The 27,667-nt window shown below is 47.6% G+C and overlaps 2 protein-coding genes across 3 annotated transcripts in view; one reads left to right on the top strand and one right to left on the bottom strand.

Annotated features, from left to right (window-relative positions):
- Nucleotides 1-2,901: 2,901 nt before the first annotated feature.
- On the bottom strand, nt 2,902-19,146 carry C8H7orf57 (chromosome 8 C7orf57 homolog). Of its 2 annotated transcripts, XM_061197518.1 has the most exons (9): nt 19,062-19,146; nt 18,676-18,844; nt 11,410-11,595; nt 9,569-9,677; nt 8,976-9,132; nt 7,834-7,931; nt 6,160-6,365; nt 5,262-5,276; nt 2,902-3,290 (listed from the first exon to the last, which is right to left on the bottom strand). In XM_061197518.1, the coding sequence occupies exons 2-9, from the start codon at nt 18,728-18,730 to the stop codon at nt 3,244-3,246; spliced, it is 873 nt and encodes a 290-aa protein (XP_061053501.1). In that variant the 5' UTR covers nt 18,731-18,844; nt 19,062-19,146; the 3' UTR covers nt 2,902-3,243. The 2 variants fall into 2 exon arrangements, with proteins under 2 accessions (XP_061053501.1, XP_061053502.1); XM_061197519.1 differs by lacking the exon at nt 19,062-19,146 and having other exon boundaries at nt 6,160-6,317; nt 18,676-18,841.
- A 7,418-nt stretch (nt 19,147-26,564) lies between these two features.
- Nucleotides 26,565-27,667, top strand: part of SUN3 (Sad1 and UNC84 domain containing 3) — a 37,634-nt gene continuing 36,531 nt past the window's right edge. Inside the window, exon 1 of the mRNA XM_061197517.1 lies at nt 26,565-26,686. Within this exon, the coding sequence (XP_061053500.1) occupies nt 26,565-26,686 (122 nt within the window). The remainder of the gene's footprint in view (nt 26,687-27,667) is intronic.

Raw genomic sequence — 27,667 nt, 5'->3', positions numbered from 1 at the left:
CTGCTGCTTCCCACAGGCCAAGCCCCTCTCCATCCCAGGGCTGCCCTACTTCCTGGACGCCTCTCAGAGCGCGCGTGGAAACCCTGAAGAACCCTGAAGAGACCCATCAGGAGGTCATGAACCAACATGATGGGGCAGAGCCAGCGTTTGATCCTTAATGAGACAGGATGGAGGAGAAAAGCACCCCTCCTGGCACACGTGGCAGGGGGGTGGAGATACCTCCGTGTCACACAGGGTATTCCCAGGCCGCCCACCCAAACATTCAGGAGTGCCCCCAGGCACCTGATGGATGCCACCTGCTGACAGGCTGGCGCCCACTGGGCCTTCACCTGCAGAAGTGCTGCGGGAGGATGCACAGGAAAGGGCAGACCCCCACCCCCCAGTGTCCCCGCTGGGACATCACACACAGAGGCGCATGAGGGCCCAGGGTTATCCACATGGCTCTGCCTGCAGGTCGTTTTCCACGAGCTTTCTGCCCCATTGCTTTCACTCTAAACCATTAACTGGTGCTGTCTGTAGTGAATTTTCCCTCATGTGAAATTACCCTGGTGCCCTTGGCCGTGCTGCGTGCTGGCCGGTGACTTTCTGAACATATCCTTCAGATGGGAACAATGCCCATTGCTGCAGGGGTCGACGAGGGTCAGATGAGATACAAAAGCCTGTTATGATTTTTTTTTAATGTATTTATTTTTGGCTGTGTTGGGCCTTTGTTGCTGCACATGGACTTTCTCTAGTTGCCGCGAGCCGGGGCTGCTCTTCGTTGTGGTGCACAGGCTTCTCATTGCGGTGGCTTCTCTTGTTGTGGAGCACGGGCTCTAGGCACACAGGCTTCAGTAGTTGCGGCACGTGGGCTCAGTAGTTGTGGCTCGCGGGCTATAGAGTACAGGCTCAGTAGTTGTGGCGCACGGGCTTTGTTGCTCCGCTGCAGGTGGGATCTTCCTGGACCAGGGCTCGAACCCTTGTCCCTTGCATTGTCAAGCAGATTCTTAACCACTGAGCCACCAGGAAGCCCCTCTGCTGCTTTTTAATGTACAATCTGGCCAATTTTTGAAGATGTTTCCTGGGCTCGAGTTAAGCCCATTGTAGGGTGCAAAGTACCTCATTCTCTTCCATCATCATATCTGCTCTAATTCCTGACATTTATTTCCACTTTCTTTCCATGCTGCCTTACTTGTTATTGCACTGCTCTGCATTCTCCTCCTTGAAGCTATTCTCTCTTGTCTTTCCTCTCTTCCACTAACTTCTGCTTTGCTTTTCATAGAGCGTGACCTCTGGGCCCATTTCAGGCAGATCTCAGGCGCTGTACTAAATCAGTTAACAGGGGTTAGAATCCCAGCTTTCTCCAGGGATGCTGGCTTTCCTACGTGTATTTGGGCCTCCCTTCATGGGCAAGTTGACCGCTAAATTGAACATTAGATTTCTGAAAGCTGAGAGAATGATTGAGTACAGTGTCAGATATTGTGTCAGGAACCTTGTTGAAACTTATTTTGATTAATCTTCATGACAGCCCTTGGATAGGCAGTATCTCCTTTTTCTTTATGTATTTATGTATGTATTTAGTGGCTGCACTACATGGCTTGTGGGATGGCCTGTTGGGGCTGGAATCCGTGCCCCCTGCATTGGAAGCGCAGAGTCTTAACCACTGGACCGCCAGGGAAGTTCCAGAAGTATCTCCTTTTGATAAAGGAGGAAACCAAGGCTCAGAGCTAAGCTCTGTGAGCTGGGCTGTGGTGAGCTGAGGTTGCCAGATGCCTGTCACAGAAACATCAGGACACTGGAAGGGTGTGTGTGAGTGTGCATGCATGCACATACGTGTGAAAGTACTATTTCATTAAACACTTTTTCTGCTGGTTTTAACTGACAATTTATACTTAGTATGATCTAGCTATATTTTTTATCTTTTGGCAAAAGTGCTTTACTTCAGAACAGTTAGATGGAATGTGCAAATCTTCCGTTTTCTTCCGTTTGTTTTCTATTACCAAGCAGAAAGTTAACTGCACGACTGGCTTTTTCAGTAACAGACCCCAGCTGCCCTGCGTGGAGCCAGGATCTGGTCACAGGCCCCTGACCCAAACTCTGTCCTCTCCCTAAAACCACGGGTTTCTGCTACTCTAATATCCTCAAAATGGATCGAAGGGTCTTAAGCTACTGATATCTGTTCCTGATGTTTTCTTCTTGGGGGGGGCGGGTTGAGAATGAGGTAGGGATTGAAGTGGAGGAAGGAAGGGGGAGGGGAGAAACCAGGGACAGTCGGCACCTTCCTCTAGAGCGGACTCTTTCCCTTCACCGCACGCGCCACTCACGTCCTCTGAGCTGTGTAGTTACCCAACCACACGCATCCATGCGTTCAATTCAGTATATCGTTTAAATAATTAATTGAAAACGTTTAGATTTTAGGTGAGCAAATGCATGATAAGTTTATTCTGGGAAAGAAGCTAAAACATCTCTGAACTTACTTGGCTCTCTGAAAATCTTCCAGCAGAATGTTATTATTTTATGAGTGAATTAAATGTACAAAATATAAAACTACATTTTTATGCTAATTACTTACATATAAATAGTAATGAAATTTATAAACTGAGAGAATTGTCTGAGCAGTAAAACATTTTTGTTAAGACTACTAAATTAAATATTTAAATTAAACATATTTTTACTTATACAAAATAATAAATGTTCACTATTATGGATTTCAGTTTATGCCAAAAATATTTTCAAACATTTAAAACTAGCAAATCCTACAATGTTTTCATACTAAATGTTTAAAATTTCAAGGCATAATAAATTAATCTGTTTCTTAATATAAACTATATCACAATATTCTGGAATTAAATACTTTTTTGTAACAGAAAAATTATTCCTACAAAGATTACAGGACCAAATAGTGAAAAAGCTTTTGGGTGAGTCATTTCCAGTCAAGAGTCTAAACCGTCGATTTCAACAGAAGTGGTGCCAGTAGAGGCTCACACGGCAGGTGGTGACGTCGGCCGAGGGTGGGAAGGAAGCGGCCGGTTCCGAGACCCTGGGACTTCCCAGGCCAGCGAGGCGCAGCGGCGCAAAGGCCACGCGCCTGGCGTCCCAGAGGGATGCAAGAAACAAAACCCAACACTGGACCCATCTACGCAGCAGCGACGTCAAATCTGTTCTAAGATGGATCATTTCGTGAGAGTCTATGTTAATAAACTGTAACAGGAGCCTTGTAACTATAGCTGTTACATAGGTCCTAGCTGCACATCACAGCGGGGTTTATCTGCGCTCCGCGGGCGCTGAGGCGGATGGAGGTGCTACTGGACCTGCAATGCAAAGTAAAGATAAGACTTTAAGGGAAAAGAGACAAAAGATGGCGCGTTTTATAAATTTGAAAATTGAACCTATTAATTTTAACTAAAAGAAAACGTGTACCTCTGCACCTATTTATACGGATTATTACTGAAGTCTACATAAAAATCTAGTGCACCGTCCTACCCGCAGCCACAAATCACACGTCGGAAACATCAGCCTCCAACTTGCAGGCGGCTGGTGATCGCTGAGCCAAGCCTGCACGTGCCGAGAAGGTTCTGCGGACACAGGAGGGCGGAGCTGAACGCTCAGCGGGGCGCGGCCTGGGCAGGGGGGCGGCTCAGCTCCACCAGGCTGTTGCGGCCCCAGGGGATGCTGCCCGGCCGCCACCGTGCACCCCGACACCGCACCCTGCGCACCTGCGTCAACGGTGCCACTCATCTAAAGGCCAGCTAGCTATCTGGCGTGTCAGAAACACCTCGAGCGGCTGCAAAAATTGCAGGGAAAAATGATAATCCTGTGACAAGTGGAGGGAAAACACACTAAAGAAGCCTTGATGAGGTCCAGACAGTTGCAGCGGCCGGCTCGGGGCGGGGTTCCGTGTAAGGAAAAGGCAAGCTCCGGGTGGGCGATTGCTGTTCATCACGTTAAAAGCCAGGATGGACAGGAGGAGGAGGCACAGGAGACAGAGGGCAGCGAGTAGCCGAGGGCAGCCCCAGCACGCCGCCTGGCCGGATCTGAAGTTCTGGGGGGGGCGGGGCGACACCCGGGCAGTGACGCCTCGGCGACCCAGAAAATGCGCAGAGGCAGGTCTGCTCAGCCAAGCGGTGATTCTTCCCGGTTACAGGGGCTTTACCAAGCCTACTTGGTCTTCCACTAATTCTGAACTGTCAAAAATTTCCTCTGAGATTAAGAGGGTCTTGCTGCTAATTTAAACATGTGGATTATATAGCACTGCAATGATTTATTTCCCAGTAGAAAGTGTATCACCTTAATGTCCAACGACAGTTCCTTGACCAGATCAGATATTTTGGTGGTGGTGAGGAAAATTCTATTTAAGACCATGCAGAAAAACAATACTAAAAACCCTCAGAGACCCTGTGCAGGTGGGCCTCTGTGCCTGGGGCATCTGTATGTATGTATGTATGTACGTATGTATGTATGTATGTATTTATTTATTAACATCTTTATTGGAGTATAATTTCTTTACAATCGTGTGTCAGTTTCTGCTTTATAACAAACTGAATCAGTTATACATATACATATGTCCCCATATCTCCTCCCTCTTGCATCTCCCTCCCTCCCACCCTCCCTCCCTATCCCACCCTCCCTCCCTATCCCACCCCCCCTCCCTATCCCACCCCTCTAGGTGGTCACAAAGCACTGAGCTGATCTCCCTGTGCTATGCGGCTGCTTCCCGATAGCTATCTATTTTACGTTTACTAGTGTATATAGGGGCATCTGTATTTAAATTAGAGGCCTCTCCTGGCCTTTCACTTCTTTACCATTATTTAAACCCACATTTCTCATGTAGTGTCTAATAAAATGTATGCCTCTGAAGTAAACTGAAATATGCTTTATCTTGTGTGATATGCATAAAAGAATAATTCTGTTGTAATAATGTAAGTGGTCCTTCTTTTGCTGTCCCCAAACTGTGTTTCTAGAAGTCTGACTTTTTTTTTTTTTGGCCCCTCTGCACAGCATGCAGGATCTTAGTTCCTCGACCAGGGATGGAACTCGTGCCCCCTGCAATGGAAGCACAGAGTCTTAATCACTGGACCGCCAGGGAAGTCCTAGAACTCTGACTTTTTAAAGGTATAGATGTCACCAGCTTTTGTAGTTAGAACACGGGTGGTTTGGAGAGGGACCTCAGAGGCTTCTGAGATGCATCATCTTCAGATTGAAGAACTATGTCCATCAATTGTTTTTGTGTCTGAGACACTTTTTATACTTGGATGCAGGTCAGTTTCTCTATAAATACTCACTTGGAGAAGAAGACTCTGTAATAAAGGGCAAGTGCATTAGTTGTTCAATTTAATAAAAGAGGCTAATTTTAAAAGAATTACTCTCAATAATTCCTTAAAAATTAGTAAAAGTTTGTATGACTTAAAATGGCATCATGGTGACAGTGGAGAGAGGGTATCATTAAGACACTGGCCAGGCCAGCGTGGTGCCCACCGGCCTGGAAGACAGGCAGAGCTCATGTTTACAAAAGATCACATAAAACACTTGAGATGCTTGAAGAGACACAACACAGCTCCTTCCTCCTTAATCAGAGAAATGAAGCCTCAGAGTGAAAGTAAGTTTCCTAAAGGCAAATGGTCAATAGGTTCTAGAGCTACAGAAACTAAACATCATACTCGATAGACCTTAAGATGGACGTCGCCCAAAATAAGACTAATTGTCCCTGTGACAGTGATTGTTAAAAATCAAACTAATAAAGTTTTTTGAACAGCTAATTTCAGGGAAATGTCTAAGCTATTCAAAGTTTAATGACAAAGTTTAAGAAATGTTGATAATGGAACAAATTCAAGATTGAACTGCGAGTTCTTTTCAAGAACTGGGGCTTTATCTGAAGCTGCCTCAGAGAGGACCAAGCATTGCAGGGGTCAGAATCTTTTGGACCCAGGAGGCTAAAACTGATATTATGTGTGTGGTACAACACATAAAGCATCAGAATTTTTGACAACTAAAAGAAAATGTAAAGCCACAGAAATAATGACTTTTGCTATTCATCTGAATAAAGAGGAAAGAAGCACAATATATATTATCCTCATGTGTATCTGTAACCTCAATATCTCTGTAGGTTTTTTATGCGGTTTTTAGATCACTCATTATGATACAGGTAATGAGACAAGGGGTCTCAGGGGCCGTGCACTTCACCTGGGCCTTCCTTGGCGTCTTCCGGAGCCTCTGGGTCTGGGGGCAGCAAGGCGCCCCGCGGAGACTGGGATGGAGACGAAGCAGAGGCCCTGGATGTCTGCGGGGTCCTCTTGTCTGGGTCTGCTCGCTGCTGTAACCACTCAGCCTTATATCCATTGCTAATAAGTTTGGAAAAGTTTGTGGGTGAACTGGTTTTTTGACCAGGCCTCAAAAAGAGAAAAATTAAGTACTTAAGTACAAAGGTGAAGGATAATCCAGAAGCGTTCTCAGCGAACATACTGATGGTAAATTAGATGCGTTACTGTCCCTGAAGACACAACAGAGATGCTTCTCCCTCTCTCCCTCTTCTCTCTTTCTCAATCTCTCTCCACTTTTAAGCATAAGGAAGTAACCTCCAAGCATCCTTGTACACAGTGAGCGCATACTTAGTTCAGTTTCCAAAACCTTTCTTCAGAACAGCCAATGAGAAGAAGAAGAATTCCAGCATTTCCCAGGGATGCCTTCTTCTGAAAGAACCGCCCCTTCCCTGGGGAGGGATGAGTGACTCAGACTCTACCACTTTCAAACAAATTGTTACTTTCTTAATTAGTTCTTCCCTGTTCACCTTAAAGATTATCTGCTGCTTCTTTACACACCTCTGTCTTCTGTCACTTACATCTTTGCAGACCTTATCATAACCTCCATTAGGGGAGGTGGGGAGATTGGACGTAAAACAGGTGACGCATATCACCTGTGCCCTCCGAAAGCCTCGGGTTTCTTACTTGTAAATCACTCTGTTGTCAAGGGTCTTCCTAATGGCTCTGGCGGGCTCTCTCTCTCTCTCTCTCTCTCTCTCTCTCTCTCTCCCTCTCTCTCTCTCTCTCTCTATATATATATATATGTATGTATAGATAGAGAGATAGGTAGATATAGAAATATAGATGGATATAGATAGAAAGACATAGGTGTATACAGATATAGATACATAGATAGATAGATAGATGGACAATAGATAGATGTAATTTTTTTGCCCTAGCAGTCTGAGTGCGGTGCTTTCATGGCATTTGTCACACATAATGTAACTGATTTATTGCTCCTCCCCCAGCCCCACTAGAGGAGAAGCAATTGTAAGAATTAGTCAGACAATTAACGGCATTAATTCTAGCACTACAGTGGGATTCTGGGGAAGGGAAGAGAAACAGAAGGCCTCAGGGACCCCCTCCCCAGCTGGGCGAGTAATGAAGTGTCAGGGCGCCTGACAGATGTTCCAGCTGAATGCAGAGCCAAGGGCTCACTAGGCGCAGACACCAGGGTCCAGGCCTCGGGGACAGAAAATGTCAGGACTGAGCAGCATATACATGTGGCCCCAAGTTTATAGGGCGAGCTCGGGTGACACAGGCTGACAGAGGAGAGAGCTCAGCTCAGCGCTCGCGGGGGGAGGATGGGGTCCACAGGGGCCCGGGGGGGTGGCATCCGGAGGGAAGGGAAAATGGAAGAGGAGGCCAGTAGACAGGGCCAGGGCGTGGGAAGTTGTGCCATTGAAGTCACATCACCACAACCTGCTGCTGGGAAGCGAATACTGTTAGGCTGGCATCAGCATCGTGTATTGGAGCCATGGTTGTCACTGTTGTCACTTGGACCAAAGACCAAACCCAAACCGAATCCAGACCACGCTGGCGCAGCCCGTGCACTTACATGGGGGGAAAGGACAGTTTGCTTCCTGCAGGGTCTTTGGGGCCAAGCGGGGTCCCGGCTTTGCTCGGATACTTGGACTTGATGGCTGGTAGCCTCACCTGTACAGAGAGACACACGAAACCCTGACTTAGAAGGGTTTGCTCCCTGCACTTTCTCAGCCGCTGCATGGCCCTGTCAATGGTTTGGCGACAGTACAGCGTCCAGCCTTTTATAGGGCATGGGCACCGTGACCCTGGTTAGCATCCGAAGCCTCTATGTATTGCTGGGAAGGGTCGCCAGGAGCAGCCCGTTCACTGAACATGCCACCCCCCAGAGCCAGGCTCAGGGCTGGGACAGGGTGTCTTGAGGGCAGACAGCCGGCCTGCTGCACGCAGCTGACACTGTGCGCAGTGCTCAACTCTCCGAGCCCCGGAATAAACTTCCAGGGTTTCTCTTCCAAGCAGACACTGCGAAGCGGGCTGGGGTCAGGCAAGGAACCTGCCAGCCAGCAAGGCCGCTCCCCTGCCGTGCGGGGGAAGGGCAGCCAGGCTTGCTCATCGTCAGGACCCGCTGCCGGTTTTACCGTGAACGTCTCCAGTTCACCCACAGACCCCCACGTCCCAGGAGCCACGCCGGCCCCGTGAACCAAGACACCGCCACCAGGAAGCCACTGACCAGAGATGGCCTTCACAGGGTGCCTTTGAAACAGAAATGCCTTGAAAGTGTGTTGCCCTGCTGTCGGTGCTCCTTCAAGGTCAAATACAAATACCCAGGGTTTGTACAGAAGAGAAGCAGCGTCTCCTCTTCCCTTCTTGCCCGTACAGAGTATTCCGGGGAATTTTAACTTAAACCCTTAAACAGAATGGGCTTGTTCATAAACTGGATAATGTCCTTTCCATCCGGGCAGATGAGAAGTGACGGCCAACTTTCCCCAAGATGAGTGTCAGCTCGTTAAAACTCACTCAGTAAAAGGCAATCTTACCTCGAGGGTCGAATTCATAAGGAGCAGAAGGAAGCTAATTTCCCGTGGCCTCTGGCCTTTGAGCAGATCGAACTTAAAATGCAGACCCCGGGGCCACGAGACACACCCTGCCGACAAGCACATCGCGGGGCGTGCTCCCGGCGGCAAGCAAAGCCATGCCATCTATTGGGGCTCCAGTCACCTTTTTTTTCTCCTTTTCCAGTTCCTCGGCCTCTCTTTGCCAAACGGACTTCATGTCAAAGTCGAAGGGCCCCCTTCTGGACTCGTAGTTGCCACTGGCGTGATCGGGGTTAGACCCTTCATAAACCATGTAATCCGGTATGGACACAGCGGGGACGCTGCAGAAACGGACAGAGGAGCCCCGGCCCGCGGCTTAGGGCCACCTCCTGACCTCCCCTCCCTGCCTCCCTCCTTCCCTCTCCCCCCCTCCCCGACCCCAGCACCCAGCTCTGACCTTCTCCAGTCCCCGCCCACCCCACCCCCCTCATTTTCTCGGCTCCTCGTTCTGCTAGGAATAAAGTCTAGGCCCTTAGCAGAGGGGGAGGGGGAGAGGGAGGGGAGGGGAGGGGAGAGGGAGGGGCCCTCCGGGATGCAGCGCTGGGGAGAAGCTGGGCAACCAGCGGACCCCCAGCAAGGACGGGACAGAAGAGGGCGCCCAGTCTCCCGGAGACAGTGGGCTGCAAGGAGGCAGCGGGCAGAGAGGCCGGGCGCGGAGGTCAGAGGCTGGGGACACAGGCCTGGGCGGGGCCGCAACGCGGGGGTCAGGATACTCACTGCCTCCGGTCGGCCGTCGGCGGCTGGCTGTGGTGGACGTACCAGTCTGGCAAGGAGTAGGCCACGGGGGAGCCCTTCGTGGTGCCGGGGGCAAAGTGCTTCAACAGATCTCGAGGCCAAAAAGACACGGCTGTGAGCGGCCTGCGCATTACCAGCGGGCAGGTCGCAGCGACGAGGGGACCGGCTCTCCTCCTGGGCTCCACTGGGCCGGGGGGCAGCACGCCAGGGTGTCCCCGGTCCTCACCCGCCAGTGCTCTTGCTGCCTGGTGCCCAGAGGACATCCCTCCTGCACCCCTGCCCCGCCGCCGGCCACCTCCTCCCTGTCTCTGGGGGGAGGGGGAGGGGTCCTTGCTCCAGGGCGGTATCTGCGGGGACAAAACTCCTCGGGCCCCCCGGGGGGCTGCGCCCTGGCTCCTCTCTCTGCCCAGGACAGTCTGTTCTCCACCCCCCACACGGCAGTTCTGGGGTGAGCCGCCCCCTCCAGGTTTCCGGTGGGAAGTGGGACACAGGCCCCTGTAAATCCTGGGGGCAGGGGGAGTATTAACCGGTGTCCCCCTTGGAGCCAGGCTGAGAGGGTCAGAGACTCGCTCGGGCTCCAGCTCCTGACCCCCCCCACTTGCTGCCACGTCTTCGTCCCCCTCCCCCGGCTTGAAGGCTCTTCCCAGGCAGGGGTCAGTCAGGCGGGGAAGCAGGAGCGATGGCCAGCATCGACTGTTCTTACTATTAGCAAGACATGTTTAACTTTTTTATTTTTTGAACTTTTCATTTTTAAATATTTCAGACTTAGACAAAAGGTCCAAAAAATGGTATGAATTCCCCTAAACCCTTCACCCAGATTCCTCAAATGCTGCGATTTGTTTCCCATTTGCTTTATTGCTCTCTCTCTCTCTGTCTCCCACCCCACCCCACCCCCCGTTAGTATTGTCACTGTCATTGCTGTTTGGGGGACCGTTTGGGAGGCTTCCAGAGACAGTTATGACATAATCACAGTGTAGTGATCAAAATCAGGAAATTAGTGTGATGCAATCCTTTTAGCCAGTTTACAGATCTTGTTCAGATTCTGCCAGCTTTCCCACTAATGTCCTTTTAACTGGTGGCTGGGGAGTGGGGAGGTGGCACACTTTCTATGCTTTACACGCAGTGAATCACATGGTCTGTTCCAGGCATTTGACCATTAAAGCCAGGTGCTGCCCTCTGCCATGTTGCCCACTCTCCCCGTGACAATCTCCACAGCAGGAACAGGGGTCAGAAAGAGAGAGAGAAGGGTCAGCGTTTCTCAGGCTCGTTCACCACGAAGGCCAGCCAGAAGGCGTGCTAGATAGATGTGACTCCTAGCTTGACCAGCAACTTTAATTAGCACAACTGAGCAGGCCTTTCTCACTTACATCATGGTTAAAAGTGTGATGTTCGTTAGCATCACCATGGACACTCATCCCTGGCCTCCATTATCAAGAAGATATTAATACACAGGATGAGGGACGATGAGACAGAGCAACAGGAACAAAGATGCTTCACAGGCGACTGGGGAAGGGGTGGCCCTGAGCTGGGCGACTGCAGTGCAGAGACAGAGACTGCAGTTAGACAGGGAGGTGGGCACGGGAGTCACCACAGGGGTGTCACTCGGAAGGAAAATCCCAATTCGGTGAACTCACAGCCTAGTGGGTCTTTCCCATAAACGTCAGCACGCCCCTGAAGAGTCTGCACCCTGAACTGTATCCATTGACCTGGACTTCCTACGGCCTTGGGCAAAGCTCATACACTTCACATATTTTTACAGGGAAGACACAATGACCAGACAACCATGTCACTCCCGCCACAAAGCACAAGCCTGCGGTGCTCACCGGGCTGGCCGCCTTGCTTCGCTAGCTTCACGTACTCTGAGTCCGTTTCCTTCACCCAGTACCTTCGTTCCCTGAGCGTGTGCCCATTGGGGGCTTCCCTCAGGTCACTGAGGCCTGGGATCTGGGACACTGGCGGGGCATCCATAGCTTTCTCAGACCGCTTCACAGGAAGGTGGTAATACCAATCTAGGGAAGAGGAGGCCAAGGGTCAGGTCATTACTTACGGAATCCAGGCTGGTTTGGTCCACTGCCCAGAAGACAACTACACCAGGGAGGGCATCTCAGCCTCCCAGGACACCAGCAGAGGACATCAACATGGGACACCAGCACAGGTGAAACTGCCCTCTTGTAAACACCTGTTACCTGAGGCATAACCCTGCCAGTCGTGTAGTTAACAGTCCCTAAAGGCCACAAGCAGCAGCCACGGCACCCAACAGATGACGAGCACCTTCTAGGAGGCCTGCTGGCCTCTCTGCTACTGGCTGCCCCTCTGTCCCAAAGCAGTGAGAGCAGAGCCCTTCCCTGGGGTTTTTAGCCTCCCAGTGAGGTATCCAAATCCCCTACATGTGCAGTTCTCTCTCTCTCTTCTCCTTCAGTCCTCCATGAATTGGGACTAGACTGCATTTCCGGGAGTACACATTCCTGAAAGATCCCAAATCACTTAAAACGTGGGCAAGTCTCTGGACTATGTGACCAAATGTTAGCCAAGATTTGATCAACTTAGAACCTTAAAAACACTGAGATATCATGATAAAAACTCTTACCAAAGTGGGCACAGAGGGACCATATCTCAACATAATAAAAGCTATTTATGACAAACCCACAGCCAGCATAATACTCAATGGTAAAAAGCTGAAAGCCTTCCCACTAAAATCTGGAACAAGACAAGGATACCCACTCTTACCACTTCTATTCAACATAGTATTAGAAGTCCTAGCCACAGCAATCAGACAAGAAAAAGAAATAAAAAGTTTTCAAATTGGTAGGGAAGAGGTAAAATTGTCATTATATGCAGATGACATGATACTATATATAGAAAACCCTAAAGACTCCACACAAAAACTACTAGAACTGATAAATGAATTCAACCAGGTAGCAGGATACAAGATTACAGAGATCTGTTGCATTTCTTTACACTAACAATGAAATATCAGAAAGGGAAAGTAAAAACAAAAGAAAAATTCCTTTTAAAATCGCATCAAAAAGAAAAAAAAAACTTAGGAATAAACCTGACCAAGGAGGCAAAAGACTTATATGCTGAGAACTATAAAACATTGATAAAGGAAACTGAAGATGATTCAAAGAAATGGAAAGATATCCCATGCTCTTGGGTTGGAAGAATTATTACAGTAAGTCCCCTACATACGAACCTTTAAGTTGCAAACTTTCAAAGATGTGAACATGCATCTGGTTCCAGCAAGGAACCAGAACCTGTGCCATCAACATCAGGCATGAGTGAAACTGCAGCTTGCCCTCCAACTCCTATTGCTGATGATCCTTCAGCTCTACCATCTCCCACCTCCTCTCCATCCTCCAGTCAGTAACTCTTCTTGTCTGTTCACTGGATGCCAGCCCCTGGATGCCAGCTGTTGTACTGTACTTTTCAAGGTACTGTACTGTATGATTTAAAATATTTTCTTTATTTTTTGTGTTTGTTTTTTATGTATTATTTGTGTGAAAAGTATTATAAACCTATTACAGTACGGTACTATATAGCCGATTGTGTTAGTTGGGTACGTAGGCGAACTTTGTTGGACTTACGAACAAATTGGACTTACGAATGCACTCTCAGAATGGAACTTGTTTGTATGTAGGGGACTTACTGTATTGTTAAAATGGCCATACTACCCAAAGCAATCTACAGCTTTAACATGATGCCTATCAAATTACCCATGACATTTTTCACAGAACTAGAACGAATAATCCTAAAATTTATATGGGACCACAAAAGACCCAGAATTGCCAAAGCAATCCTGAGGAAAAAGAAAAAGCTGGAGACATAACTGTTCCAGACTTCAGACAAAACTACAAAGCTACAGTAATCAAAACAGTGTGGTATTGGCACAAAAACAGACCTACAGATCAATGGAACAGAATAAAGAGCCCAGAAATAAACCCACACACCTAGGGTCAATTAATGTGTGACAAAGGAGGCAAGAATATACAATGAGGAAAAGACAGTCTCTTCAGCAAGTGGTGTTGGGAAAGTTGGACAGCTGCATGTAAATCAATGAAGTTAGAACACTCCCTCTCTCACACACAAAAATAAACTCAGTGGCTTAAAGACTTAAATATAAGACATGACGCCATAAAACTCCTAGAAGAGAACATAGGCAAAACATTCTCTGACATAAATCGTAGCAACATTTTCTTAGGTCAGTCTCCCAAGGCAATAGAAATAAAAACAAAAATAAACAAGCGGGACCTAATCAAACTTATAAGCTTTTGCATAGAAAAGGAAATCTAAGCAAAACGAAAAGACAACCTATGGACTGGGAAAAAATATTTGCAAACTATGTGATGTACAAGGGCTTAACGTCCAAAATATACAAACAGCTCATACAACTCAATAACAAAAAATTAACAATCCAATCAAAAAATGGGCAGAAAACCTAAATAAACATTTAGGTTTAATAAACATTTAGAAGACATACAGGTGGCCAATAGGCAAATGAAAAGATGCTCAACATCAATACTTATTAGAGAAATGCAAATCAAAACTACAATGAGGTATCACCTCACAACAGTCAGAATAGCCATCATCAAAAAGTCTACAAATAATAAATGCTGGGGACTGCCCTCGTGGTGCAGTGGTTAAGAATCCACCTGCCAGTGCAGGGGACACGGGTTTGAGCCCTGGTCCAGGAAGATCCCACAACTAAGCCCATGTGCCACAACTATTGAGCCTGTGCACTAGAGCCCACAAGCCACAACTACTGAGCCCTCATGCCACAACTACTGAAGCTGTGCTCCGCAACAAGAGAAGTCACTGCAATGAGAAGCCGGCATATCACAACAAAGAGTAGCCTCTGTTCACTGCAACTAGAGAAAGCCCACACACAGCAACAAAGACCCAACGCAGCCAAAAATTAATTAATTAATTAATTTTAAAAATAATAAATGCTGGAGAGGGTGTGGAGAAAAGGGAACCCTCCTACACTGTTGGTGGGAATGTATATTGGTGTAGCCACTATGGAGAACACTATGGAGTTTCCTTAAAAGAATTAAAATAGAGCTACCATATGATCCTGCAATCCCACTCTTGGGCATATATCTGGAAAAGATGAAAGCTCTAATTCAAAAAGATACATGCACCCCTATGTTCATAAGCAGGACTATTTACAATAGCCAGGACATGGAAGCAACCTAAATGTCCATCAACAGATGAATGGCTAAAGAAGATGTGCTACATATATACAATGGAATATTACTCAGCCATAAAAAAGAATGAAATAATGCCATTTGCAGCAACATGGATGGACCTAGAGATGATCATACTAAGTGAAGTAAGTCAGAGTCAGAGAAAGACAAATACCACATATATCACTTATATGTGGAATCTAAAAAAATGATACAAATGAGCTTATTTACAAAATAGAAATAGACTCACAAACATAGAAAACAAACTTATGGTTACCAAAGAGGAAAGGTGGGTGGGAAGGATAAATTAGGAGGCTGAGATTCACATACATACATTACTATATATAAAATAGATAATCTATAAGGACCTACTGTATAGCACAGGGAATACTACTCAATATCTACCTATAATGGAAAAGAATATGAAAAAGAATAGATATATATGTATAAGTGAATCACTTTGCTGTACACCAGAAACTAACACAACATTGTGGATCAACTATACTCCAATGGGAAAAACAAACAAACAAACACAGACAGAAGTAAGAGCCTTACTGAACAGGTTTGCTAATTTGACAGGAGCAGGAAATGCAGGACTGAGTGCCGCCATCAGGGAGGCTTCACCCGCAAACAATGTCATCTGAACCCCACCCCGCTTTCCTTTTGCTTGAGGCCAAAGTGGGACATTCCGAGTCGTCAGACAGGAAAGGGGAGCAGCACTCAGGAGGGTGGCTGAACGGGGCGGGGCGGGGGGGGCTTTGTCCCGGGCATCCTTATGCTGTGGGAAGCATCTCGGGCCACAGATTGGCAGGGGTGGGCTGCGTGTGGCTTCCGTGGAAACATCAAGTCTGGTCCCACAAGGGTGAAGCGTGGTGAGTGTAGATAAAACGTGTGGGATTTCTAGGGGACAGGGTCCCATGAAGAGGAGGGTGGGAGGACAAACAGGGGGGTGGTGAATGAAGGCCAGCTTGCTCCCTGCCCTCCTTCCCCATCCATCTGAACCCCCTGCCCCACCCAGAGTGGCCACGGGGGGTGAGCTGAACCGGCCTTGTCAGAGCCCTGAGGCCCCCTCAGTGGGCACCCAAGACACAGCCCTGCAGGCTGCTTTGTGACCACCTGTGAGGGTCCCTGCCAGGAGCGAGAGGTGTGGGCAGAAGCCCAGGGACCTGTAGTGATCAGGCCCACTTATGGCTCCACAGAGGGAAGACCCTGGGACACTCAGGCTCTTGGTGTTCTGGTGACACTTTGCGTCAGAAACTGATTAACCGCATGTCCAAATATAAGAACAAATATCACCGCTGATTGAAAGCTTTGGACACAAAATCCAGGAGTGTGAAATAAGAAAGATGCCACTATCATAGCACAAGTAACTCTCGCATTTAAGAGCTTACTGGAACCAGCTGTCAAAAATGCATGGCGTTCAGGGAATTCCCTGGCAGTCCAGTGGTTAGGACTCTGAACTCTCATTGATGAGGGCCCAGGTTCGATCCCTGGTCGGGGAACTAAAATCCCACAAGCTGTGTGTCGTGGCCAAAAAAAAAAGAAGCATGGCGTTCAGGGTCTAACATAGGACTGGCTCCTGGCAGGTGTGATGGGTAATTTTATGTATCGCCTTAGCTAGGCCACAGTTCCCAGATGTTTAGTCTGGCATGTTACTGTGAAGGGGCTTTTTAGAGGAGATTAACAGTCAAATCAATAGACTCTGATTAAGCAGATAAGTCTCCTAACGTTGGTGGGCCTTATGCCATCAGTTCAAGGATTTAGGAGAAAAGACTGAGGTATCCTGAGGAGGAAGGAATTCAGCCCCCAGACAGCCTTTGGACTCAGGACTGCAGCATCAGCCCTTCCCTGGGTCTCTGGCCTACAGATTTTGGACCTGCCTGCTCCACAACTGTGTCAGCCAATTCCTTAAAATAAATCAGTCTCCCAGTCAATCTCCCTCCCTCTCTCTCTCTCTCTCTACACACACACACACACACACACACACACACACACACATCTTGTTGGGCTATGGAGAACCCTGACTGGTACAGTAGGAACACAGGAAAATGATGCTAAATAGATCCCTTTACACAAGCACACATGGATCCCAGGAACAAGAAGCCACCATCCTCTGAAGCTAAAAGTTAGCCACCCAATCTGTACTTGGAACTAAAGCTAGTTCACTGCATAAAAATGAATGTTCATGGGAAATCTTTTAAATATCTAAAGAACAGTAATTAGATGAACAGTATAGTGGAAACACTATAGTTTTGAAAAGGAGAACCCCCCCCCCGGGAAAGCTTTAAAGAAGTGTGCCCAAGCTCACAGAGAATTAATTTAAGAACTAGGAGGATGGGTAGGACCACCTTATCTGATTGTATTCAGCTCAAATATTTTCTTTTAGAGGGAAGGCATTCAGTTCTTGCTTGATTTTTCCTCTCTGTGTTTTGATTACTAATTAATCCACAGAGAACAGAGTAGCTTCTACTTCTCATTACCGAAAGCTTTGGGCGGGCACTGAGCTCTAACCTGGTTGGCTGTTTATCACTGTGTGCCCTGTTCAGAGAGCCAGCACACGAGTCACTGTGAACCAGCTGTCACCACACACACACACACACACACACACACACACACACACACACACACAGGGTCAAAGGAACGAGAATTGTCTTGTCCTCAAACATGATCAGTAGTTGTATGGCACCAGATCACTTACTACCGTGTAGATTTCTTTACGAGCTCCCTTGCCCCCTCGCGTGCTTGCTTTATCCATAAGGAGCCAGGCTCAGAGAGATCGCAAGGTGACTCAGCCCCACAGCTCTCTGGTGTCTGAGGGCACATCCCACGGGGCTCCGGAGCCCTGCCTTTGGGCCGCTGCGGCCTTGGAGAACAGGGCAGCCTCCTGAAACTCTGAGCCTCGGCTTCCTCACCTATAAACCAGGGCTAAGGACCCCTCGGCAGGTGGTTCTGAAGTTCAGTGTCAGTGTGACAGTGTTTAGCAGAGCACCTGGCAAGTGTCGCCGTCTTCTGTGCTGCTCACATGGGGAGGCCACACACTAAGGCACTGAGACGTCAGACCCAGGCTGAGAGCCCACCGTGGAGACGGGGACCCAGGCCCCCCATCCCCTGCCCCATTCCCAGCACAGCCACGGACCCACCCATAGTGGCCACAGCAGAGCTCCAGGCAAGAAGCACGTTGAGACTGTGAAGACGGCCACGCTTGGTCCCACTGCCCGCAGCCCCCCTGCCAGCCCTCACCCTGCCTTTCCCAGCAGAGCTCTGGGACTCTCTTCTCCTCCCTCCTTCTCCAGCCCTTCTAGAGATGGGGCAGCGTAAAAACCAAGGGAAAATCAGACTCCAGCACCCAGGTCTTCCTCCTTTCCTTCTGCCAGCTTCACAGTGAGAAGCCCACTGCTGCAGGAACCTCCACCAGAGGCTTGTTTCCTGTGTCCCACTGCTTAAAGCAGGAGACATAGTTACCCTGGTTGGGGTCTAAATTAGGAGCAAGAGATAGGTGATCAATGAAATACGTGGGGATGCAGCTGAAAATGAAAGTGCCCAAGCCAACATACAGGGAGACCCCTGTGAGACTTACACAGGGTTACTGTTACAGAGAAATTTTCAGAGATGCTATCGCTCCAAAAACTGAGGAGCTCCAAAAGCAGTGGGTAGCCTGACTTTCTTTTGTTGAATAAAGGGAAAAAACAAACAAACTAACAAGCCTAGTTTCCCCCCCCCCCCCATGCTACCCTTTAAGCCTTGCTTCCACACTGGGGCATAGGGGCAGTGTGCAGCTTTCTCTGAGGGTACCCCGTGTCGTCCTGTCCCCTCCCGGCCACCCCCGCCACACACACACGCAGGATGCTGGTTTGAGCCAGTCCAGCCGCAGAGCAAACGCGGGTTTCCTCTCCTCGGGTCACTCACCGCAGGGAGCATAGCGGCTCGTGGCGCCGTGCAGCTCCTTGCTCGTGTTCCTCATGCCGGGAGACACGCTGGGCCGGCTGTTCTCTGTTCTCGGGTGAACCAGGAACCGACGCGGGGGTTGAGCTGCAGAGGCCGGGTCCCCGTTCCTGCTCTGTCTGTCCTCCTCCACCTGACAGGCAGGGTATACATCAGGGGCACATGCACACGGGTATACAGCAGGGACACGTCTAGGCAGGGTATACAGCAGGGGCACACACACTCCGAGTAGACAGCAGGGGACAGCAGGTTCCGAGGTACCCCCCCCCCCCGGCGCGGTGCTCCTCCATCCCGGGTGACGGGTGGCCCCCTCCCTGCCCCGACCCCACTGGCCGTCTGACCCCGCTCACCTGCAGGCCTAGGGTCTGGGTGATTGCCACCTGCAGCGTCCGAGGCCACTCTGTTCCAGCGGGCGGCTGGGACCAACCCCAAACTCCCAGCGCGGCGCGGAAACACAGCAACCCGCGTCGCCGGGGCAACGGCCTGGGCCAACCGGCGGTCGCAGCAGGAGCAGCGGCAGCCAATCGGGGCAGTGTGAGGGGCCGCAGCCGGCCAATCAGCTCCAGGGGCAGAGCGCGGGCTCCTACTATCAACTGCCCGGCGCCAGTGCGTGGCCTAGGTGCTGGCCTGGGGGTGGCCGCGCTGCTGGCCGGGCGAGTCCTCAGGGCGTGGCGGGGGCGTGGCTGCGCTGCTGACAGGGGCGTTGCCTCGGTGCTGGGCCAGGCCGCGCTGCTGGCGGGGCGAGCCATGGGGCGTTCTGGGGGCGAGGCCGGCCTCAGAATTTTGGTGCGCCCTCGCCTCCCAGTCGTCCAAGAAATTCGACAGAGATTTTCTTGTCAATCTCCCATTCATTTAATGCATTAAAAAAAAGAGGACAGGGCTTCCCTGGTGGCACAGTGGTTAAGAAGCCATCTGCCAATGCAGGGGACACGGGTTCCAGCCCTGGTCCGGGAAGATCCCACATGCCGCGGAGCAACTAAGCCCGTGCGTCACAACTACTGAGCCTGCGCGCTAGAGCCCGCGAGCCACAACTACTGACGTCCCCATGCCTAGAGCCCCTGGTCCACAACAAGAGAAGCCACTGCAATTAGAAGCCCATGCACCCCAACGAAGAGTAGCCTTGCTCTCTGCAACTAGAGAAAGCCCACGCTGCAACTAGAGAAAGCCCATGCGCAGCAACGAAAACCCGACGCAGCCAAAAATAATTAATTAATTAACTAATTAATTAATTAATTAATTATCTTTAAAAAAGGACAAATAAGTACCTGGCAAAACTCAGCACACAGCCATTTCTGCCAACTGTGTATCAGTAATAAAATTACCATGTAAACGTCTTCCACACACTTTATTTTTTCAGTATTTCTGGTTTGGAAATTGAGAGATCCTTTTAAAAAAAGTCTTTGGCGGTGTTTCCTCGGAACAGTGTTCAGAGTCCCAACGCTTGACTTCAGTGCGAACCTTTGTCCCACCTGGATTCGGTCTCTATTGTGAGTCGTGCTTCCCCACTCTGCTCCGTGAGCCCAGAGGCCGCAGCAGGGACCACGACGTGGTCATCCGGAGAGAATGATGGAGAGGACTGGCCGCTGGAGACCCTGTGGTTCCCACCACCCGGGCAGTAGTATGGAGCTAAGGTTTTCTTTCACAGAAAAAAGAAAAATCAAGATGTCTTTAAAGGTGGTCGTTTGGCAACTTTAATTAAACAAGGTGCTGCTTCTGCTACACAAGTAAAGCCCTAGAAATCTAGCAGAAGACAGGTGATGTACGAATTGGGTAACGAGAGGATAACTCTTGTGACGGGAATTAACCCTAACTGAGGTTTATCCAGCTCTCATATAATATTTTCAGGATCCTCAGCTGGCCCAGTCTTGAAAGTAATCAAGACTTTGTTTTTCAATGTCAAATGTTTGTTCCACTGCAAGTAGAGGCATGTAGACTGTCACTAAGAATAACAGGGCTTCCTTTTGCATAAGTCACAGCATTGTTTGCCCAGGGATTAGGGTTAGTGAGAGGATGGCGTCGGGGAACCGGGAGTAGGTTCTCACCAGACCTGCTGCAGCCTCCAGAACTGGGAGAAGTACATTCCTGTTGTTTATAAGTCACCCAGTCTGTGGGCTCCCTCGTGGACTAAGACAAAGGCTTTGCATCATGTTTAGGATTTCAGGAGGAACTGGCTTTTAGAACTATGTTTGGATCATTCATCTGAACCAGAAGTTTCCATAACTTTCACAGCTTTGAAACTGTTGCACCTGGAGACTAACAGTTAAGACTGCTTGGATAAGTGGTCCCGCAGACCTTCTTTACTTGCCTTCCAAGACCTGGGACTCTGCTGTTTTCACTCTAACTCGCAAGCTAATTCTGCAAGCTAGTCTTCATCTCTGGATCCTACATTTCTTCCTGGCATCTATATTTTGGAGTGCCATAGACCTCAGTCTTTGGACATCTATCTCTGTGTGCTATCCATACTCACTGATTATGCAATCTCCTCCAGCCCCCCCTTATGAGACGACTCCCAAATTTTTACTTCCAGCCGCAACACTCCCCAACTTTTGACAGGGATGGCATATTTCTCTTGCTCCTGGCTCAGTTGGGAACAGTTAGTAACTGGGCTGGGAAAGTCCTGCAAAGAAAGGGTCTCAGAGGGCACAGCCAAGAAGGGCTGGGGAAGAGAAATGTTAATATAGATTATGGCCAATCAGAATTCCTTCTGAACCAATGAAACTGTAATCTTAAATAAAATTATTGACAAATTATAAAAGCAGGGTTGAGTTTATTTGGGAATAGCAGAGGAATTGCAATCTGGGACAAACAAGTTATTGTCGACTGGAAAAAAAAAAAAAAGGCACAACCTAAAAGTCGAAATTTATGTTTTATTCAGTGGACTTGCTGAGGACTTAAGCCGAGAAGACAGCCTCTCAGATCGCTCTGAGGGACTGCTCCAAAAAAGGTAAGGCGGGAGGCAGAATATGTAGGAGTTTTTGCAGCAAAGACCAGGTAGTCAGAACATCGAAAGATTACTGTTAATTAAAGAAAACCAGATATCTCAGGTTAATATATTTAGCACTTTTGTATGTATGGGTGGATACAAGAGTCTGGGCTCCCTGAAATCATTCCTTTGATGTGCACCTCAGCTATCTAGGGCCAGTGTCCAGATTTTCTCCGTTCTGGATCCCCTCAGGGTGCACATTCCGTGAGACTGCAGTGACTGATGGCTTTTGATGGCCACATGTCCTGTTTACTAACATGGCAGGAGACATTCTTTGTCCACACTGTGGTGAACCATAGGCAAGTCCAAAGAGACAAAGGGAAGATCAGTTTTTATTAGGTTTTGGGAGGAAATTGGGGAGGGTTGTTTTGAATAAAAGTTCATTAGAAAAGAACAAGAGTTCCAGGTTGTGGCAGTTTCTTGTTGGCTGCAAGTTGTGGTTAGTGCATTGTTACTGGGGTGGGGAGGGATCTTCCTTCCCTTAAAAACAGAAGAAATTCCCATGTTGAAGAATGCCCTCCTTGTGCCAGAAGAAAAGTAACATTCTTATTATCGTGGATAAGAAGTTGAGACCAAGACAATTCTACACTAACAGACCTTGTTACAGCAATCCTTACCTCCCTCTTTTCTCCCGGCACCTTCATGAGAGCTCCCCCTTCAGGAGCTTTCTGATTCCATTTAAAATGAGATATGGGAACATATGTATATGTATAACTGATTCACTTTGTTATAAAGCAGAAACTAACACACCATTGTAAAGCAATTATACTCCAATAAAGATGTTAAAAAAAATGAAGTTTTCCTTATTTGTTTTCATAGAAGAAAGGACACCCAGTTGCAGGTAGGAGGCTGAAAGGTCTGTATCACAATACTGCTTTTAAAAATATGTTGGGATCTTCTGAAAAATATCAGATTTGGGGTTGTGGTCTCAAGTACCTCCATATTCCAAATTTATAACAACAATAGACAAAATACAAATAGAAAAAATTTAACAAGTCTGGAAGTCATGGGGTGCCAATAAACACGGAAGATCAGAGATGGGAGTGAAACTAGGAAACTCCCCACTCAAAATAAGTCTGCCATCCAAAACCCTAGGTCACCGAGGAAACAGGCCATGGAAAGATGGTGACTCATCAGGAAATGAATGATCTCCAGACAGATTTTATTTTTAATCCAGTTGTTTGAAAAGGGTTTTTAAATGAGTACACACTTAAAGAAATAAGAATACACTTAAAGACATAAATGAAAGAATGATAATGATTTTAAAAATAAATTTCCAAGCAAAAGAAACAAAGCAAAAACAGGTCAACAAAACAACAAAAACAAAAAAGAGCAGAACCCAGGAGAACTTGGGTCTTAATCATGTGGGAAAAAGAAAGCTCAAACTCACTCATCAGAATGCAAAAGGAAACTATCCTGAGGTACAGTTTTTTAAAAGGTATTCAACTGGTAAAGATAAAAAGGTTGATAAAACACCATGTTGGTGAACAGGAGGAAATCTCATAAATTCCTAATGGAAACTTAACTGGTAGAGTCTCCGCAGAGGACAAAGGCAACATTTATCAAAATTACAAACACACAGAGACTTTGACCCAGCAGTTCTTCCTCCGGCTGTGCATTCTTGCAGATGTACTCGTACACTCAGAATAACTTCAGCATGTGGTTATTTACTGAACACTGTTTTCAATATAAAGATGCTCATCAGGGTAAACTGTTCAGTGCACATTCGTACAATGAAATCCTAGGCAGACATGAAAGAATGAGGAAGATCATCTCAAAGTGAGTCAGAAAAACTTCCAAGATATATTTTTTCCTAATATGAATTAATTTATTATACTTGGCAGATTTTACAATACATTTTTAAAAGATTAAAGATTCTTTGGAACTTTCATAAACCATTTACTGAGAGAGAAAAGTTACTACCCTAAAATCAAAGCTATTATTTACGTTTCTTCTTTTTTCATCACCACCACCACTATCATGGTCACCAAGATATATTTTTATGTGAAAAAAGCAAGATGCAGAGCATGGTTCCTAGCAAGCTACCATTTACTTTCAACAAAGTGAAGAGATGAATAGACAGATAGATGGAGCGAGATAGATACACCCATATATTTGTACATAAGTATATGTATTTTACATATATATTTGTACATGCATATCATATCTTTGAAAGAAAATAAAAGAAAATGGTCCCATGGATGCAAGGAGGGTGGAGAACTGATAACTACAAGGCAGAAGTGGGTTAAATAAGGCAACACTTTGCTATGTATCATTTTGTATCTTTTGAATTTGGGACCATTAGGTAAAAAATCAGGAATCTTGGGATTTCTTGGGATAGGTCTATATTTCACAGAGTTAAAAAGAAAATTAGTGGGACTTCCCTGGCAGTCCAGTGATTAAGACTTCGCCTTCCAATGCAGAGGGTGCAGGTTCGATCCCTGGTCCAGGAGCTAAGATCCCACATGCCTCATGGCCAAAAACCCAAAGAACATTTTAAAAAGTAGCAATATTGTAGCAAATTCAATAAAGACTAAAAATAGTCCACATCAAAAAAATCTTAAAAAAAAGAAAAGAAAATCAGTGAATTACATACTAGCACTTAACCCTGAAATCAGCATAGCAAAGAGAGAAAAACCAAAAAACAGAAAAAAAATCAAAAATGAATACGAAGGGACAGTTGAGCGCTATGGAGAATAAAACAAGAGGAAGTCACAAATGTCAGCAGGTGGGCCATCATAAGAAAAGAGCCACAATGGCAAAGAAGCAGCATTTAAAGAGCTGATGGTTGAAAAATATTCCAGAATTGAAGAAATACATGAGTACTCAAACTGAAAGCATGAAGTATCTTATGCTTTTTCCTCCAAAAAGGAGGAAAAATTAAAAACCATTATCACACTGAGGTACACTGGGTGAAACTGAAGAACATCAAAGATGAACAGAAAATCTTAAAAACGACCAAAGGGAAAAGAAAAACCAAGTTGCCATACAGACACTCTCACAAAAAAGGAATAAAGAGGAATGAAGTTTAGGCAGAATTTTCATCCACAACAATCGAGTCCAAGACCATGGAATAGTATCTCCAAAGGGCTGAGAGGAAAATAACTGTCACCCTGGAATTTTATGCCCCAAATAACCATGCTCATCATTCCCAGCAATTCCTCTCCTGCGTGTCCACCCAGGGAAGCCCTTGTGGTGTGCAGGAGACATGTACAAAGACAGATATTGAACATTCATTGTGCTTCTGAAAAACCAAAAGCAACAGAACTTTACATCCATATAAGAATGGGTGAGTGAATTGTGATGTGCAGACAAAAAAAGTTGCAAGCCATTCCAGTAAACAAGGAATATTGCCCCACCATCAGGCCACTGAGGAGGGGATTCGGGATGGAGAAAAGCAGGACACTGGCCCCAGATAGCTGAGGTGCAGATCAATGGAATGATTTCAATGAGCCCAGACTCTTGCATCTTCCCATACATAGAAAAGCGCTAAATTCATTAACTTGAGATGTCTGTTTTTTGTGATTAGCAGTAATCTTTTGATATTCTACTACATGTTTGGGTTTTTTGTTTGTTTTTGTTTTAAAGTGTTTTTTAGTTAAGGTACTATTTTTGTTGGTTTTTTGTTTTTTTAAAATAAATTTATTTATTTAATTTTGGCTGCGTTGGGTCTTCGTTGCTGGGCGCAGGCTTTCTCTAGTTGCCGCGAGCCGGGGCTACTCATCGTTGTGGTGCACGGGCTTCTCATTGCGGTGGTTTCTCTTGTTGTGGAGCATGGCACACAGGCTCAGTAGTTGTGGCTCACGGGCTCTAGACCACAGGCTCAGTAGTTGTGGTGCACGGGCTTAGTTGCTCCGTGGCATGTGGGATCTTCCCGGACCAGGGCTCGAACCCGTGTCCCCTGCATTGGCAAGCAGATTCTCAACCACTGCGCCACCAGGGAAGTCCCTAGTATTTTATTTTTTTTAAAAAATTACTGAAGGGCTTCCCTGGTGGGGCAGTGGTTAAGAATCCGCCTGCCAATGCAGGGGACACGGGTTCGAGCCCTGGTCCGGGAAGATCCCACATGCCACGGAGCAACTAAGCCCGTGCACCACAACTACTGAGCCTGTGCTCTAGAGCCCGTGAGCCACAACTACTGAGCCTGTGTGCCACAACTACTGAAGCCCGAGGGCCTAGAGCCCGTGCTCCGCAACGAGAGGCCACCGTAATGAGAAGCCTGCGCACCACAACGAAGAGTAGCCCCCGCTCGACACAAATAGAGAAAGCCCTCAAGCAGCAACGAAGACCCAACGCAGCAAAAATAAATTTTAAAAAGTACTGAAGCAAACACAGTGAAACATTGATTTGTTGTAGCAGAATAGTGGGTAGGGGGACTTCCCTGGCAGTCCAGTGGTTAAGACTCTGCAGTTCCACTGCAGGGGGCATGGGTTCGATCCCTGGTTGGGGAACGAAGATCCTACATGCTGTGCGGCATGGCCAAAAGAAAAAAATTTTTTTTAATTAAAAAAAATTGAGAACAGTGGGTACGGGTACCCTGGCATTTCCTGGTATGTTTGGGAGCTGCTGCCATAAAGCACTGTGATGTACACTCAGGATGTGTGCTGGCTGGTGGAGGGGGCCACGTGCACCCCCTGCGCGGGGCTGGGCCATTGTGATGTGTCACAGAAGGTGATGCAACAGAAGAGCCCGAGGCATCTCAAGGTTTGTTCACTAGGTTTCCTCCTCAAAGGACAACCACCTGAGAAGTAAGAAGACAAAACCCGAACCAACCCAAAGCGCATTATGGATCGCATCATGTTTTCCATCAAGTAGCAAAGAGACAGCAGACGGTATTCCATCTACCAGCAACTTGTTCCTCGTGGGGAAAATGAGTGGAAGACCCAGGTCGAGGAGGTGTGCCAGGCTCTTCAGGGCTCCTTCCGAGGAGGCCGGCAGCGGCTCGAGCAGGAGTGCTGTGCTCTCCGAGCAGGAAAACCCTGACGCCAGCGGGTACGTACCTGCAGGGGGATTCCATAAGATCTGATGGGATACGTGTCATGTGTCCTATGTGCTCTGTTCACCTGGAAAATAACCCTCCTTTATAGAGAAAGCCTCTGAATATTTCTCTGAATCCCAGTACTTTCTGTGGCCTGCTGTCTTCTTTCTATGGCAGGGGTTTTAGGTTAATTACAGCAAGTGGGGGACAAGGGTTATAAAAGAGAAGACATTCTTTTTTAATGTCACTTTGGCAGCAGTGTGAAATTATGTGATTGTAACCTGCAGCCTCTCGGGTCATTCGTCAGTGGCCTCTTGGCCGGTCTCTGTCGTGTGCAGGGTCCAGTGCTGAGCTTTACGACTCTGGACACAGAGGGCATTTGTTACATCCTTGGGTGAGAATTGACTACACAGGCTGTTAGTGGGTACACATTTTGAGCTGATAGCTGTCTCCTCTAGTTAGAGCACATGAGGAGACAGCAGGAAAGCCCCAGCCACTTGGGTGGCCCAAAGACCCAAGACCCTTCACCTGCCCCCTTGGCGCTGCCTGCTGGGATCAAAAAGCTTAGTTAACCTTTGGTTAATGAGGTATGTGGTAATTTTCATTAAGCCAGTCCCCCGGGGGGGGCGGGGGTCCATGACCTTTAAGTAACTCTCTTTAGACAGTGGATCCCCCAGGTGACCAGTGAGATTTCAAGGGGTACAGTGGTTTCAAGAATGCACGTCCCTTCGGAGAAGAGGGCTGGGAAGACCTTCCTCTCTGTTGCTTTTAGCACATTCTCACCACCCTGGATGGACAATAGGCATGATTGCTTTTTGTAGATGGATAAGCCACTTAAAGATTCTATGTGGGGGGAATTAGGTGGCTCATTCTGTAGAGGAACAAAATTTGCCCTCCCCCCCCCATAAAATATGTCTCTTTGGCATGAGGGTTAATTTAGGCCGATTATTTGGAAGAAACAGAAGACTCAGGAGGTTCTTTTTACCTCCCCCTTA

Source organism: Eubalaena glacialis, chromosome 8 (genome assembly GCF_028564815.1).
Source record: "Eubalaena glacialis isolate mEubGla1 chromosome 8, mEubGla1.1.hap2.+ XY, whole genome shotgun sequence".
Lineage (NCBI taxonomy): Eukaryota > Metazoa > Chordata > Mammalia > Artiodactyla > Balaenidae > Eubalaena > Eubalaena glacialis.
Note: the sequence above shows the minus strand (reverse complement) of the source record. Positions and strands in the feature narration are given on the sequence as shown.

What these genes read in the sequence shown, in the direction of transcription:
- C8H7orf57 (XM_061197518.1), bottom strand. Translation starts at nt 18,730, where the DNA reads ATGAGGAACACGAGCAAGGAGCTGCACGGCGCCACGAGCCGCTATGCT. An exon ending in CCGACGGCCGACCGGAGGCA is followed by an intron (nt 9,133 to 9,568) that starts GTGAGTATCCTG and finishes CCGTTTCTGCAG; the next exon opens with CGTCCCCGCTGTGTCCATAC. An exon ending in AAACTGTCCTTTCCCCCCAT is followed by an intron (nt 6,366 to 7,833) that starts GTAAGTGCACGG and finishes TCTCTTTTTGAG; the next exon opens with GCCTGGTCAAAAAACCAGTT.